Source organism: Solenopsis invicta, chromosome 12 (assembly GCF_016802725.1).
Source record: "Solenopsis invicta isolate M01_SB chromosome 12, UNIL_Sinv_3.0, whole genome shotgun sequence".
Taxonomy (NCBI): domain Eukaryota; kingdom Metazoa; phylum Arthropoda; class Insecta; order Hymenoptera; family Formicidae; genus Solenopsis; species Solenopsis invicta.
The window spans coordinates 14,250,721-14,267,281 of NC_052675.1; the positions used below are offsets into that span (position 1 = coordinate 14,250,721).

General features: G+C 30.6%; 3 protein-coding genes across 4 annotated transcripts in view; 1 reads left to right on the forward strand and 2 right to left on the reverse strand.

Moving 5' to 3' along the window:
- LOC120359204 overlaps positions 1–16,561 on the reverse strand; it is a 37,492-nt gene that overhangs the window by 20,220 nt on the left and 711 nt on the right. The gene's annotated exons all lie outside the window — the stretch shown is intronic.
- Positions 358–6,979, forward strand: LOC105196928 (prosaposin). 2 transcript variants are annotated; one of them, XM_011163084.3, is made up of 14 exons: positions 358–622; positions 1,880–1,973; positions 2,243–2,600; positions 3,013–3,315; positions 3,712–3,900; positions 3,970–4,089; positions 4,195–4,461; positions 4,536–4,670; positions 4,735–4,899; positions 4,979–5,198; positions 5,424–5,738; positions 5,824–5,963; positions 6,043–6,267; positions 6,348–6,979. In XM_011163084.3, exons 1-14 carry the CDS (start codon positions 583–585, stop codon positions 6,393–6,395), a joined length of 2,619 nt encoding a protein of 872 aa, XP_011161386.1. In that variant the 5' UTR covers positions 358–582; the 3' UTR covers positions 6,396–6,979. The 2 variants fall into 2 exon arrangements, with proteins under 2 accessions (XP_011161386.1, XP_011161385.1); XM_011163083.3 differs by having other exon boundaries at positions 359–622; positions 1,877–1,973.
- On the reverse strand, positions 6,540–9,355 carry LOC105194093 ((11Z)-hexadec-11-enoyl-CoA conjugase). The gene is made up of 5 exons (XM_026137651.2): positions 9,148–9,355; positions 8,939–9,069; positions 8,601–8,806; positions 8,316–8,498; positions 6,540–8,149 (listed from the first exon to the last, which is right to left on the reverse strand). Exons 1-5 carry the CDS (start codon positions 9,347–9,349, stop codon positions 7,909–7,911), a joined length of 963 nt encoding a protein of 320 aa, XP_025993436.2. The 5' UTR covers positions 9,350–9,355; the 3' UTR covers positions 6,540–7,908.

A 16,561-nucleotide genomic window follows, 5' to 3' on the forward strand; every position in this document is an offset into this window, starting at 1 on the left:
GCATTTTTGAAATGTTTTCCAATTCTTATAAAAATTCTGAGAAAAATTTTTACCAGAGAATAGACGTGAACGCATTTTTGACACATGTCGCATCAATGCCCAAAATGATACATTTTGAACATTGTTCTAGATAAATTTAAAATGTCCCCCTTTCCCGGTAAAAGTGAACAAAGACGTCTCTGCACTGGAGAAAGAAACACGTGATTGGTTCGGCATTGTATCGTGTGTATGCGCGCGCGCGCGCGCGCACGCTGCACGTGTGGATGTGCACATTGTCGACCGATTAGTGTGATTAGTTGAATCGCCTGTGAGCGGCGTGGATGGCGTGGAACGGCGAATGCTACCGAATGTAACCGAAGTCACGAATTGCGTTCCGTGACGGAGCGGCTGTTCGGTTCGGAATTCGGTCGCAACGAGTCACTGTCCAGTCGTTGGCAGTCGTTGGTGTCGATCCGTCAGGAAATCGTGAATCATTCAGTCGTGCTGCGTCGTGCTACCAACCACGCGATAGCCCAACTGCGCACAATTTGACGTATCGTGATAATTCGTCTTCGGACTAGCGGCGTGACGAGGCGTGAAAGCATGAAGGAGATCCTAGTCGCGCTCAGCGCGATTCTGGCTGGTGAGTTGACGTCCCACCCATATTTTTCGTCTAATTTTCTTTTCCTTCTGTTTTTTCCGCCGAGTTTCTCAACGAGGAGACGAAAGCGATCGCGTGCCTGCGTCATCTCCGTTTTCCTTTGTCGGCAATCTGGATGTACAATCGCGACGCGCACTTCTAGAATGTTTTTTGTTACGCGCGCGTAATCTATATTTATACCTCGGTCTCGTAAACAGTGTGACGTTTATCTGCAAGCGACGTTTAGTCTTACTTGAAAACGACCTTTAGTTATTATTTGCGAGTGATATTTACTGCCCGGCGCATATATGACAGCCTGGGATTTCGTTACTCATGCATATACAAATACATGTCTTTCTTCGCTTATTGCGGGATCCTCTCGACCTCCCTCCCCCGCGGGCTTTTCTCTTCCTCTTTTGTTATTGCGCTCTTTTCGTCTCGCTCTGCGTCCTTCTTGCGTTACCGAGTAATCACGTTTTCATTACTCATTGCGAAGGAACTAGGATGAATAGGATGACTCAGTTGAGCTTCTAATTTGTTAATAATTTAGAAGAAATGTACGATTGTTGCTCACGGAATGTTACATTGCGATATAATAGCAATAATGATAGCCAATAATAACGTTGCCGATAATGCTTATCATCGAATAATTAATGAGTAATTGTGTTTTCTTGCAAGATGATTGTTTGAAAATTTTATGACGTTGAATCGCTCATGTATTTCCACGAATATGTTGATTGTGGCCGTTTTCCAGCTAGATGCACTGATATTCCACTGTATAAGATTTTTGTTGAAACACAATTAGCGCTCTAGACTTCATTTCTAATACACTAATGACTGAACAATTATTGTTTTCCTCTATACAGCTTAGATTATGTTCATATTATAAATAAACATAATTACCGATGTTAAACATAAAATATTTTAGAAAGTTGATGACACTGACATATTTTATGCACTTGTACTTAGCTTTTCACAGTGTCGAACAATGCAACACATTGTGTCACAGTTGAGACACTTTGTATTGGACATAGTATTATACTGTGTCATCTGTGTACATTGTTGGAAAACAGCCTATAGCAATCATTAGCAATTATAAACACAGCAATGAATACTTTTTGCATTAGGAATTGTTCACTATTAAAAAGCTGAGCATATTATTCTGAGAACTAGCAAGCATTGTTTTTCACTAGAGACTTTCATAATATTTAGGTTATATGTAATATTCAAAATTACATGAATGCAATTATTTTGCAGTAGCTGCAGCTGGAGTGGTCATAACTGCAGAGCCACAACCTCTTTTAGGTAAAGATGAATGTACATGGGGTCCAAGCTACTGGTGCGAGAACCTAAAGTAGGTTTTAACAATTGTATTTAATATATATTTTCTCTATATTTTTATATTGAAAAATAATAGAAAAAATAAGATTGATTTTTTATGAAATATATTTAAAGTATATACTTAAAATATGTTGTATTATATATTTATAGCGCATAATTATTAGATAGGCAGTAGTGATAACAATAAATTGAAACAACATTGAAATTAAAATTTTCTTTATCTCCTATTTTAATTAAGTGTTTATAACTGATATAAATATTAATGTTGATTGTTAATAATAGGACAGCTAAGGGATGCAGCGCTGTCAGTCATTGTATTCATCGATGGGAAACGATGGAAGTCCCGGAGGATAATGACGATGTATGCGGAATTTGTAAAGATATGGTGAAACAGGCGCGGGATCAACTGGAGAGTAACCAGACTCAACAAGATCTGAAAGATGTCTTTGAAGGAAGCTGCAAGCTAATTCACATTAAGCCAATTGTTGAGGAATGTATCAAAATTGTGGATCAATTTATCCCCGAACTTGTGGAGACGTTGGCATCGCAAATGAATCCGGGTGTTGTTTGCTCCGTCGCAGGACTTTGTAACAATGCTCACATTGATAAATTACTTGCAGAGCATCAAATTTCAATGAAAGTAAGGGCAGTTTCAGTTTTATTTCGTTGTTTCATTGCATCACTGCCTCGAGTTAAAACTTTCAAACTTTCTTGATCAATAGCTATTCTATTTTTTCAAAATAATTTAATTGTGGTAATTGTCATTAAATAATAAATTGACGTTCTTATATACATATATATGTTATATCTATTATCTTCGAGTATTTTTGAGTAATTTAGATTAGATTAGTACTTAATATACTGTAAATACATGTTTAGTAACACTTTGCTTAACATTATTTTATTTGATTATCCCACGTGAAATTTTTAAATGTACGTTTTTTAAATTTTATCTATATTTTTTATAAGTAGCAGTGGATGAACAATGTCAATTATATATTGGTAAGATGGGTAAACTGTTGATAAAAACATAGCATGCATTCTATTTTCAGAAGGACGAAACAAAGTCAGTCTTACTAAAGAATGACGAACTTGAGCCTGACGAGTGCACCAAATGTTATACGATAGCAAAATACATGGAAAATAAATTGCATCGTACACCACAGAACACAATGCTCCTACAATTTTTGAATATTTGCGGTCAATTTGGTTCTTACTCGGATTCCTGTTCGGCTATCGTTATTAATCATTTTGATACCATTTATGACCATCTACAGAATAATTTCAATGCAGATAACATATGTCATTTGTCAGGACAGTGCAGCGACAAATATCACAAACACGAAAATAGTACAGTAAGTAATATAATATGTATAGTAATTTAATTCTGGAATGATGTTCATATTTTTTATAACTACTTTAGGTGAAAATTTACCCATATAATTAAGAATTTCTTTCTACTTTATAAGTTGCAAGGTGTTTAAATAACTAAATTTATATCGATGTAAAAAATGCCTTATTATGTTATTTTTAAGCTATTTTAAGTAAAAATAGCTTAAAAATAACAATAAGGTTTTTTTATATTAATATGGATTTAATTACATCTTTTTTACATTAATACGAATTTTAATTACAAAATCTGTACTAAACTTGAATTAATACTTGAGTGAAAATTCACACATAGCAGCATTCCAGGATTAATAATATTTATGTGGCTGAAAGTTGTTTATTAATATGTATTGTGATAATAGCTTCTACAAGTAGAGATAACCCCACTGTCGAGCGTAGGCATGGTTGAAATTCAAGATGATCTTCCGTGTAAGCTGTGTGAGCAACTTGTGGGTCATTTGAAAGATCTATTAGTTGCAAATACAACGGAAGTAGAATTTAAAGAAGTTCTCTTGGGCCTTTGTAAACAAACTAAATCTTTTGCCGATGAGGTTTGTGCTTTAAATAAATAGTTACATATCATTTCATATATGTAATATTAACAGAAATAACTTTTCTAGTGTAAAGCCATAGTAGAAGAATATTACGCGGAAATTTATGAATATCTTACAAAGGGATTGGATAGCAATATCGTCTGTCAAATTTCTGGAATTTGTCCTAGTCCTGACAAAGAGATACAGGTAAGATATATTATTTATATATTGTATTTTATAAATAATAAGATGTTTTTTGCATTAAAAGATCCGGTTACAATATATTTTATTTCACGTTTTATGTTAAAATAGGGACCAATTTCGCCACTGGTTCCAGTAGAAGTAGCAAAAATAGGAATGGATATAATGAGGAGAGGAGAATCTCGAAAAGAGGAAATTGAAGTTGCTATTGGCAAAGAGCATCCAAAATCGGAAGCTGAAGAGATGCAGCTACCACTCGAAAGAATGATGCCTTTTCCTTTACTACAATCAGAAAGCGCTGGTGGAACGCAAGCTTGTACATTGTGCGAATATTTGTTGCATTATATTCAAGACACTATTACTAATCCTACAAATGAGGTAATAAATATCAAATTTTATGAATATTATATGTATACATTTACGCAAAACTCATAAATATGTTAAAATTTAAGGAGAAAGTAAAAGAATTTTTCAAAAAAGTATGTACAAAGATACCATCTTCCATTGAAGGTGAATGTCAAGAATTTGTAAATACTTATGGGGATGCTGTTGTGGCCCTACTTGTTCAGGAAATTGATCCATCACAGGTATGTATATTTTTGTATTTGAAATATTGAGATCAATAAAGTATAATTTATTGTGTAATTTAAGGTTTGTTCTATGATACGCATTTGCCCATCAGAAGCATTATTGAACATGTGGCAAAAAATTCCTAAAGAGTTCATCCTTACAAAAGTAGAAGATAAACCAAGTTGTCCGCTTTGTTTGCTTGCGGTAACGCAAGTTTATGATGTTATCAAGAACAATAAAACTGAGGTATTAGTCTGCTATTTATCATGTTTGTAATGATGATATTTAATTATGTAAACTTTTTGATGCTATATTAATATTACAGGCTAGTATTGAAGCTGAATTGGATAAATTATGTAATCATTTACCACGTAGTTTAACCGATCAATGCACAGAATTTGTGAAGACATATAGTAAAGAACTCGTAGACATGCTAATTGCAGATATGACACCCCAAGAAGTGTGTACCTATCTTCGTTTGTGTGACCCAACCAAAGATCCTGGTCCCAAACATAACTTCATTCCTGAGAAGGGTGAAGAGATATGTGAGTTTTTTTTTCTTAAAGTGTATACAGGATGTTCGATAATGGTTGTCCCACGTTTTACTATAGGAGTACACATTTGTAATTTCTAATATAATAATATGTTAGAAATATATATCCGTCGGTAAATCATGTTCGAACACCCTGTATACATGAGAAATAAAGCAATATTTATTTCACAATTATTTTAAAAATATTTGCAAAAAAATAACTTTTTAAATATTTCAGTGACTAATGAGATACCTGAGTATCCATTACATATAATTCAGCCTACGAATATCTTGGACGATAGTGTGTGTATAATTTGTGAATTCGCAATGCAATATATTGATAAATCGATTGGTAATAATAAGACACGGGAGCAGATCGAAAAAGTGGTACATGGTGTATGCAATTATTTACCAAAAACTGTTGCTAAAGAATGCAACCAGTTTGTAGATGAGTACGCTGATGCCTTGATAAGTGTCCTCGCAGAAGACATTACTCCTAAAGAGGCCTGTACTGTGCTAGGTCTTTGCAAAGTGAATATGGTACAGATTCAAGGTATAATGATAAAAACAATAATTACATATAGAATATTTATGCTAATATTATGGAGATTGTATATGTAATTTAATTATTTTTACAGAATCTATATCTGAATGTGCCTTATGCCGAACAATTATATCACAAATCGATAAGTTGTTAGGTGATTCAAGGGTGGACGCTGAGATCGAGGAAGTTGTTAAGAAGGTGTGCAAATATGTACCAGCGAATAAGCAAGATATGGTAAATTTCTTATTATCTCTTACAATTTTTTTTACAAAGACCTATAACTTTAAACTGATATTTAATTAAATCTGTGTAGTGTAACGAGATGGTGGACATTTACGGGCAAAGTATAATAAATATGCTGAAAGCTCATATGGATAGTGAAAAAATGTGTAAGAAAATAGCTTTATGCTCTTCCAACGATTACTTTGCGATGTCGTTTAAGAATTTGCACGAATCACAATCAGTTGACGAACTTAAAAAATGCATATTGGGCAAAGCGTTCGTATGCAGAAATGATGATACAGCGAGACTTTGTAACGTAAGTATAAAAACGTGTAAAATTAAATGTAAAACTTAATTGGCTGATTAATAGTTCTTAAATTGCTCGTTTTGAATTAGATGATGGAACAGTGCGAAGACTATCGCCAAAATGGTGAACTTGCATAAGTCTTGTCAATTTGCGGATAACACAAGCTGCAATTTGGAGGCGAACCTAAGAAGTGAGAACAAAGAGTGATGCGCAATGCTCCTCAATTGGAAGTATCGGATTTCTGGAGATATTAGCCATAGCGAATAGCATATTTCATGTTATGATATTATATATGATCTTTTTATTAAATCTAATTACATTTGAGCACTCGAATAATTTTGATTTGTATAGACACAATTAATGACATTGCGATGTTCGACAACTTAAACCAAATATTACGCGTAGTTTGCCGTACTTAAATTACGTTGACATAAAATTTGTAATTTTTAATAGCGCCTTAAGAATCCATTTTCTTCAGCTGAAATAAAATAAGCTATTTTATATATAATCGAAATGATGTATTAAAAAAATATCAATCCTGTCTCTCTACATCTTTTTTCAATTTATTCAACCTGTAGTAAATGATCTGTTATTTTTAACTGTGATAATGGTAAAATAAATAATAAAAAATGTAATTGTTGACTGTATATGAATTGTGTATTCCTAAAAATGTATGATTTATATTGTATTTTTTTAATAAAGCTATTTCGTGTGTGAGATATTTTATCTGAAAATTTTCTAGCTCTCCAATTTTTGAGAATATCATTTAGATACTTTAATTATTAATATTTTTATATTAAATCATCGATATATTGGATATTCACGTACGGATAATTCGAAGTGCAGGGTAGCAATATATAAGTAAAATCAAATGTAAACGTTTCTCAACGAAGATTAAAAGGATCCTAAATACCGATTACATTACAAAATAAATTAATTGTCCAAATTGTTTTGATATATTGGATTTAAGATACATGTATAAGTTTTAATTTGACTTATCTCTCGCTAGTTACAGAAGTGCTGTTAGAAAATTCGTAATTGCGTACGTCTTACGTTCCTTTTTCGAAAGAGAATGTAGAATATCTTCTCATCTCGTGTTGACACGGTTCGATATTAACATGAAAATGATCTAGATGTAAAACAATACTATTGATTAAGATTGTTTTAAAATATAAAGATAATTTTGATAAATTCAACTCTATTAAACAAATACACTTTTTAGTTTAAAATTACTTGTAATATTTGTATCATAGAAAATGTGGGCTAACTTTCGACTGTTTCTGTAAACGTCCTACATATTATTATTTCTATTAATTTTTGCAACAGTTCTTCTGCATATCCTATGACATGCATATTATTTATGCCAAGGCAAAACAATGTTCACAATCATTAAATCGCATGAAAAAATAAGTACATAATACAAACAAGGTTTCGTATAATATTATAAATTATACATAATTATTTATGTCCACATTCATTATTTACAGATTGTTCGGTAATTGATAGAATAATTTAAAAAATTTTTTTGTACATTGAAACTAAAAATGGATTGAAGTAAATTTTTCTGCACAGATCACTATTTTGAAAAAATCAATTTTGAATGAAAGATTAATTAATATTACGTTTTATTTTATACAATTACTAGATTTATTATGAACGTGCCTCTCCATTTCGAAGAACACGTTTCTTTATCATATCAGCAGGTGCCGTCTTTAAATCGTAAGCTAAACCTAAGTAAGCGAAAAAGTCGATAACAGCTGTACTAAGATTAATTTTATAATTTCCAAATTCTCCCGCTTTATAGTCCCAAGGAAAAACGTGATGATAATTATGCCAGCCTTCGCCAACCGCTACAATAGAAACTACAATATTCTCGGCGGCTGTAAGTGATCTGCATAAATATTAATAATAATGTAAATAATATTAATATAATATTAATATTTTAAGTAACAATACGCAATATTATAAATCTTAATATACAGAGTGTGTACAATTCATTAATTTTATGTAAAAGCACATAAATTATTTGATAAATCAGAAATTGCACAATTACGTACTTGTTATATGGTTTCATACCCCATATGTGTGCTATGGAATTCACCGTCCAAGTACAATGCAGACCTAAGCAATATCTGAATACTGCTACATGCGACGAGTACCACAAACTCTCATTCCATACCAACCAAGGTATTAACGCTGGTACGATAAAACAACAAAACGGCATCAAATATAGGTACCATCTAAGAAGAAAATGTGAATGCAAAATAATATTGATAGAATCGATTAAATAGTCAAGCCTAATCAGTTCTTATTCTTGCGAAAATAAACAGTGCCCGTCGTACTTTCTTTGAAATGCCACAATTGGATCTTGTGCGACATCGCTGCAATCGACCGTGGCACCTTTATTTTTGACATCAGGATGCTTACGAACCAGAAGCCAACCCATATGCGAGAAAAAGAATCCTCTACGCACGTTATATGGATCCGCGTCAGTATCGGTGAATTTGTGATGCACGCGGTGGTCCCTAACCCACTGATAAATGTCATCCTAAAAAATGTAACGTATTGAGGACAATAGATAAAATTTTAAAAAATCAGAATGTAGAACTTTGATCTCTAGTCTAGAGATACATCATTCTGTGCGATACTTTGGCGAGAGGAAAAAAAATGCTAAACTCACTTGAAAAGCAATAGTATTAAAAATCATTAGAATTAATCTCAAGGGCCACTTTGCTTTGTAAGATCGATGGGCCCATAATCTATGGGCGCCAACAGTGATACCGAAACCCGAGGCGACACCAACAATAGTAACTGTAAATTATAGATTATGATTTAATCAAATCCATGAAGAATACTTTAACATTACGGAAATAAATGTGATATACGTACACCAAATAAATGTCCAATATTTAACCCGGAAGATACACAGGTATAATCCATAAATGCCAGCAATATGAATATACATAAAAATAATGACATTTTTCCAAACGATTTTCTGTTCATAATCGGTCTTATCCAATTCCGTCGATGCTTTGTTATGTATAGACTTTTCGGTTTTTATTGCAGAAATTTCAGATACGTCCAGCATCATATATATCTGTGTCACATATATGTTACAAATATCTTCGTAAAATGCAGTTCTTATAATGAACTACGAAATAATACGTTCTCTGCAGTGTTTTAAATTTATATCAGAAATATAATAATTTCGTAAAAGTATAATCATATTTTTATCACTTTCACTTTATAGCTATTATGCATTTTGTAATAATTATTTTGTTTTTCTCATTAGCTTTCAAAGATAGTATAATATTAATATTCAATTACTAAATATGTGTTATGAAAAAATTTATTTTATATCAGACTACATCAGAAGTTTATAACAGTAAAGTATACTTTAAGACTCCTTAGTAAAATATATAGTAAAATATATATTTGAACGGCTAATTAGCGTGATATAAACTTATAAAATATTGTTCAGCTAATTTTGTAAATATCACCACAGTTTTTTAATTAAAAAATATTAATTCCTCAACAGTTTGTGATATTGCTTCTTACACACACACACACACACACACACACACACACACACACACACACAGAGGTTAAATAAAAGAATACTTTAAATAATATCCGTTTTAACTATTAATAACATTGATATTATTTATTTAAAATATCAAATTAAATCAGAATTGCATTATTGTATATGTATGTCCGATTAAAAATATAAATTATAAAATATTAATTGCAAAATAATATATATTAATTAAAAATAAAATAACCATTTTATCAGAATTATATTTCAGTTTAATGCCTCTGTGCAATTAAGGATTTTTTTAGTCGTTTTATTTGAGGAAATATATGAATATCCAAACTCTTCTAAAATTAAAATAATCAAATTTAATAATATTATAAGTAGAGTAAAAAAAGAAGTTGTGGAATCCCATTTCGTTTTTTGACAATAACCCATAAATATTAACGCGACAAAATTTTAATTAACGCCAGTTTATTAGCCATAGAGTTCTACCAATAGATAGAAGTTACCCTATAGATAGAAGTCCATCAGATATAGAGAACGAACGTAATTTACAATTTACTGAAGAGAGGAAAAAAGAGATGCGTTTGTGAAATAGCAGGAGGGTCGTGGAATATACTAACAATTAATGTCATAAGAGACACTTTTATTTATAAAAGAATATAAATTAATAATCTTTCATGGACTTAATATACAAATAAGTGCCGCAAAATAAGCTTTTACGAGCATTTCATAAAATGTTTAAAAAAAAATTCATTTTAATAATTTTTTGGGGGCTTAAAAACTTTTGAATTAGGATAAAAACTTTTTAAAATATTTTTCTGCTTCCAAGTTTAAACATTATACAACGTTTACAATAACATTTGTATTTAAAGTCATCAGAACACTTTATTCACGTATAACACTTTGCTCACATACAACATGATTTTATTTGCCGAATTCATACGCACATAATGATACACATTAAATTCAATAATATTATTTGAAATTTACATTTAAAGCTTTCAAGTTAGATAAAAAATTAATATGTAACATACTTTTGAAAATTTTGGGTATTTGCAAAACTAAAATTCAACTTTTACAAAAACGCAGTGAACACTAATTACCAGTAGCGATCCTACAATGTCGAAATAGACTGTAACGAAGTAATTTTACTTTTAGAATTCAACGCGAATTATATGAAATATCATGATATTCCACCACCCTAGATATATTTCACAATTGTCGTTATATATACTCTCTATATAATATAAATTTTACAAGGATAGGAAAGTTTAAAGAGGAGTTTACCGAGGAAAGTCTCGAGAAAGTTTTGATATTTAATATAGTTATATAGTTTGGTGCCCTTATAACAAATTTTGTCACGAAAAAATTGACATGTTGGCGCTGCCATATTGGAAAAGTTAGGAAAAAAATCAATTTTTTGTTTATGTCTAGTTGCAATACATGTCTGTCGACAAAAATACTTCAATAATAAATGATATAATAATAGAACAGGATATTTCCTATAAATTATATTCAATAAACTTTTTTTTTAAATCAATAGTTTGCCTGTATCAATCTATTAAAGGTGTGCGTGAAGCTGGCATATCATTTGGTGGAAAATCACTAAACATTGACAGTTCTGGGTTTATTTTTAATAATTCTACAGTTCCTGATAGATAAAACAAATAGTTCTGGTCGTTAAAGCGAAAAAAACGCATAAGACAAAGTGAGATGCTAGGTCCACGCAGCATCTCAATTTGTCCTAAGTCATTTTCCAGACCCAATTCTTGTAGGATTTGAAAAGATCTATAGTTCTAGATAAGTTCTAGAAAGAGTTCTAGAGTTTAACATAATTTATTTAATTTAAAAAAAAAAATTATTATAAAACATATATATTTTATATTATTACATAATAGAGTTTCGTGAACAAAAAAATATTTTTTCTACAGTTCTCAACATATTAAAGCGTTTTCCGAAGAGCTGCGGTTGATTCCGATATTAGTTAATCAACAAAAAATTAATAACTTCCGAAAAAACCGATTTTCCGCATATATGAGTAAGATGCTGGTCTCTTTTGAAGAGTTCTGTGTACAAAAAAATATTTTTCTTGTAGTTTTGAACGTAGCCAAGATCGTTCCAAAGAATTTTGGTCGATTCAATTATTTATTAATTAAAAAAAAATAATTATTCTCCGTGAAAGTCGTATATTCGTATATTTTAAAAATTCTAAAAATATGACACAAAAAATTCAAAAACAAAAAAAAAACAAAAATCCCCTAAAATAGAAAAAGCAAAAAAAGAAACCATAATCTCGTTACATCCACGTCATTGGTTCCGGGTTACGCTGAGAACGAGAAAACTCTTCGAAAAAGACCAGCATCTCACTTACATATGCGGAAAATCGGCTTTTTCGGAAGTTATTAATTTTCTGTTGATTAACTAATATCGGAATCGACCGCAACTCTTCGAAAGATTCTTTAATATGTCGAGAACTGTAGGAAAAATATTTTTTCGTACACAGAACTCTTTGAAAAAGATCAGCATCTCACCCATATATGCAAAAAATTCCACTTTTTCGGAAGTTATTAATTTTTTGTTGATTAACTAATAACGGAATCAACCGCAGCTCTTCGGAAAACGCTTTAATATGTTGAGAACTGTAGGAAAAATATTTTTTTGTTCACAGAACTCTATTATGTAATATTTTAAAATATATATTTCATAATAATTTTTTTTTTTTAATTAAATAAATTATGTTAAACGCTAGAATTCTTTTTAGAACTCATCTAGAACTATAGATCTTTTCAAATCCTACAAGAATTGGGTCTGGAAAATGTCTTAGGACAAATTGAGATGCTGCGTGAACCTGGCATCTCACTTTGTCCTATGCGTTTTTTTTCGCTTTAAAGAACTATTTGTTTTATCTGTCAGGAACTGTTGAACTATTAAAAATAAACTCAGAACTGTCAATGTTTACTGATTTTTCACCAAATAATATGCCAGCTTCATACACACCTATTAAAGTTACGTAAATTTTTCAATAATGCTAATATCTTTCTCCACATTACTATATAAAAATTCTGTAGATGGAAAAGAAGCAACGCTGAATTAATGCTATTTCTCACTGACCGATTTTCTGCACCTCAAAACTACGTAATTATGATAAATGTCGAAATTCTCTCGAAACTTTCTATGTAGAATACATATTCCCTATGCTAGGAATGCAATTACTTATTTATTATACGAATATTTACCAAAAAATTATAAATTTTTGTTAATTCATACATAACTATGCGTTACTACAAAATATTATTTTATTTGTATTGGAAATAAATATATTAAAATAGATACCAATTAAAATAACTTTAAATATAAAACAATTTTAAACTTTTTGAGATTAATTAGTACTTACCAACAAAATTCAAAGTTTTAATTGTATATTTTCAATATTGAATTATGTGAATATGTTGTATATAAAGAAAATACGAGAGATAAATTTTTAAAAGTGATATAAATACAAGATGTAAAAATAATTTATATCACATTTTTCAATTTTGTTTACAGAAGACGAGTATTTTATTCTTACACTACAATACTATAATGCATTAATACATTTATTTAAAAAATTTTGAAAAATAGAACTAATTCCGGGATGATTTTCACATGCAGACTTCGGCCTAACTAGAGTACTCGATAAAGTTTAGTTTTAAACTACTTACGCATGTATTAAACTATTTATATATAATAATCGGAAGAGCAACGACATTATATAATGATCCGGAAGAGCAACGACATTACGGAATAAATTTACATTCAACAGCATACTTTAATCTTCATTACGGTTTGAAACATAGAATATATGTATTTATCTGCATCCGGATCTAAGGTCAAATTATGTCGGATATGCATAAATATTTTCTCCATTGAAAAAGAAACATAAGAAAGCAACGAACGAGAATAAACTACAATGAGAAAAAACACTTAATAATTTTTGATAGGATATTGTTTATTTTATTAAACACATCCTTACTTAAGCACGGTGAAATAAACTTTTGTTCCCAGTAAATTAATTAATCAATAAGAAAAATAAGTAAACTTTTTACGTTTATATTGTAAACGTATTAAATAAAATTAAAGCCGAGCAGTTGTCACAAATAAAAATATTTATTCTACTCCAAGAGTCAATAGAGGCGGGACGTTTCGGACTTACTTATCCTTCTTCAGCCGTACAAGTTTTTACATAAGTTTGAAGCAATACAATTTAGATTCCGTCATGGTTATTGAGCGTATATCCAAATGCTGAAATCTGTCCGATATTCTTCAATGTTAACATGACGCAAGAGTCTTAGATTTAACGTTGAGCGAAGCGGACATGTGTCCGATCATTACTGTTCGATGCTGTCTCTAAATTATTACTATTTATTCTCCATTCGTTACACTGTTCTGTCCAAATTATTACTATGATTTTATCGGTTGACATTAAATCCGCACTCCGAACGCAGACAGAAACACGTAATTTCGAGACGTCGTCTCATCTTTGACAACTATCTAGCGTCATGGAGCACTTGCGTCATGTTAATATTGAAGAATGACAAACAGATTTCAGCGTTTGGAAATACGCTCAATAACCATGGAGAAATCTAAATTGTCTTGCTTCAAACTTATGTAAAAACTTGTATACGGCTGACAAAGGCAGAAAAAGATTATCCTAAATGTAAATTCTGAGATAGGCATACTTTCCTCGACAATACAAAATCGTTTGGATATCTAAGTTTTTGTCTGACTAGTGTAAAATGGGAGCGTAGTAAAATAAATTAAAATGTTTACTAAAAAGCACAAAATTCCAATTTTTAAATCTCATATTCTGTAAATCTGAATCAATAAAATCTTACTAATTTGTAGTGCTATACGTATAACTGTGATCATCAGTGATCATTCACTATCTTTCAGTAATTCCGATTAAAAGAGGATGGGGGAGGAGATACTCTCATGAATAAGAGTACTGCCACTACGAAACAAAAAATATATTACTGATGTAGTTATAGAAAGTAACTACCTAGTAAACGGAAATGAATTCCGAATATTTAAAATGAATAAAAATAGATTAAAAAAATCAAAAATTTGAATTAGACAATGACCACACTGCACACAAATCCATTTCATAGCCAATTAAAGTTTAAGAATTCCTTGAATTTATTTCAATCCATGAAGTGAGATCCAAATTACTGGATTTCTATTTTTTTTTTCAATTCAAAAAAATTATGCGGCTATATAATCTATTTTAATTCATGAAATAAGATTCAAATAAAGTGATTTTTAGTCTTTTAATCTAAAAGGAGTTTTCACGGGCCATTCAATCTATATTAATCCATGACGTAAGATTGAAATGACTTAACTGGTGTCTTTTAATTTAAAATGTATTCAAATAAATCAAAATGGATTACAAATGTTTAATCCATTTCTGTTTATTGGGTGGATTTATACTTTGTAATTGTCTATTGTATTGTCTATCTATTGTATTGTTTATTAATTTGACGATACGCTCCGCTTCGTTACCAGGTCGATCACCCGCCTTAGCATTTTGCGACACATTTGCCGAAACAAAAGTTCGAGGAGGTAACCACTAACTATAAATTATTGCTAATTAATTTTATAAAACTTCTAAGCCAAAAACTTGCACTATTATATATGATTTCCAATGCTTACACAAAGATTTAAAATGATTTCATGATTACATCTAATTGCAACATGATTGATTATATGAGAATTTCCTAACAATTTCGGAGATACTGATGCATTAAGTACATAATTACATTAATTGGTTACTCTCTCGCAAAGATTACTCACGCAAACATGCCTGTGCTCGAAGACATCATCACTCGCGATCGCAATTTCGCTCTCACTTCAAATGCTCATTTGCGGCCCTCAGATGGTAGACTCCTCAATGCGATTAATCGAGTGTGAATTTAAATTTATTTTATTTGTAAAAAAATTTAAATTTTAAAAATTCAGAACTTGCAGTATTCTATATATGTTGATAATATGTATATAGTAAGTTAATACTGCGGAAGTAATGTATAGTTAAGTGTATATAACATTTAATTAATAACAAAAATCTCAGGTGCCGCCACATATATTTTGTAAATTAATTTTCTTTTCCTATCTTTTGACTTCAATATGACAAATTTTAATGTAACGACGTAAAAAATTTTGAAAAACAAAAAAATATACATAAAAATATTTTTCAAAAAATTTAAAGATGTGTTATGATTAAAAGTTTAAAGTTTCTTGGAAATGTTTTCGACGTTTTCGTTAAAGAATTTAAAATTAATTCCTCATTGTCATATATATGTTAAATGCTTGGTAGCATTAGTATTATTAAATTGATTCTCGATTTAATGTAGTGATATTACTATTTTCGCTCAATTTAAAACTGTGTTTTAAGGATCCTCTGAACGATCCTGCTGAATAATTTATCGACGTGTAGTTTGGCGCATTTGTGAAAAATGTATATAAAATCACACAAGAAATATCAAAGGACGATCCTAAAAATATCGATCGTATTACAGAATAAATTAATTTTCAAATTAATTTGACAGATCATAATTCTTGTGTAGAATTAAAGTACGTATAAAAAAAATTTGAATAGGATAGATTTTACGAGAAAATCGAAAGGAAGAAGAAAAAAAAAGCCTGAGAATGGCCATGCCTACGATTTAGCTGATACGATTTTTCGAGACGCCATACGCCATCTCTACAACGTGACATACATTACGATGCCAA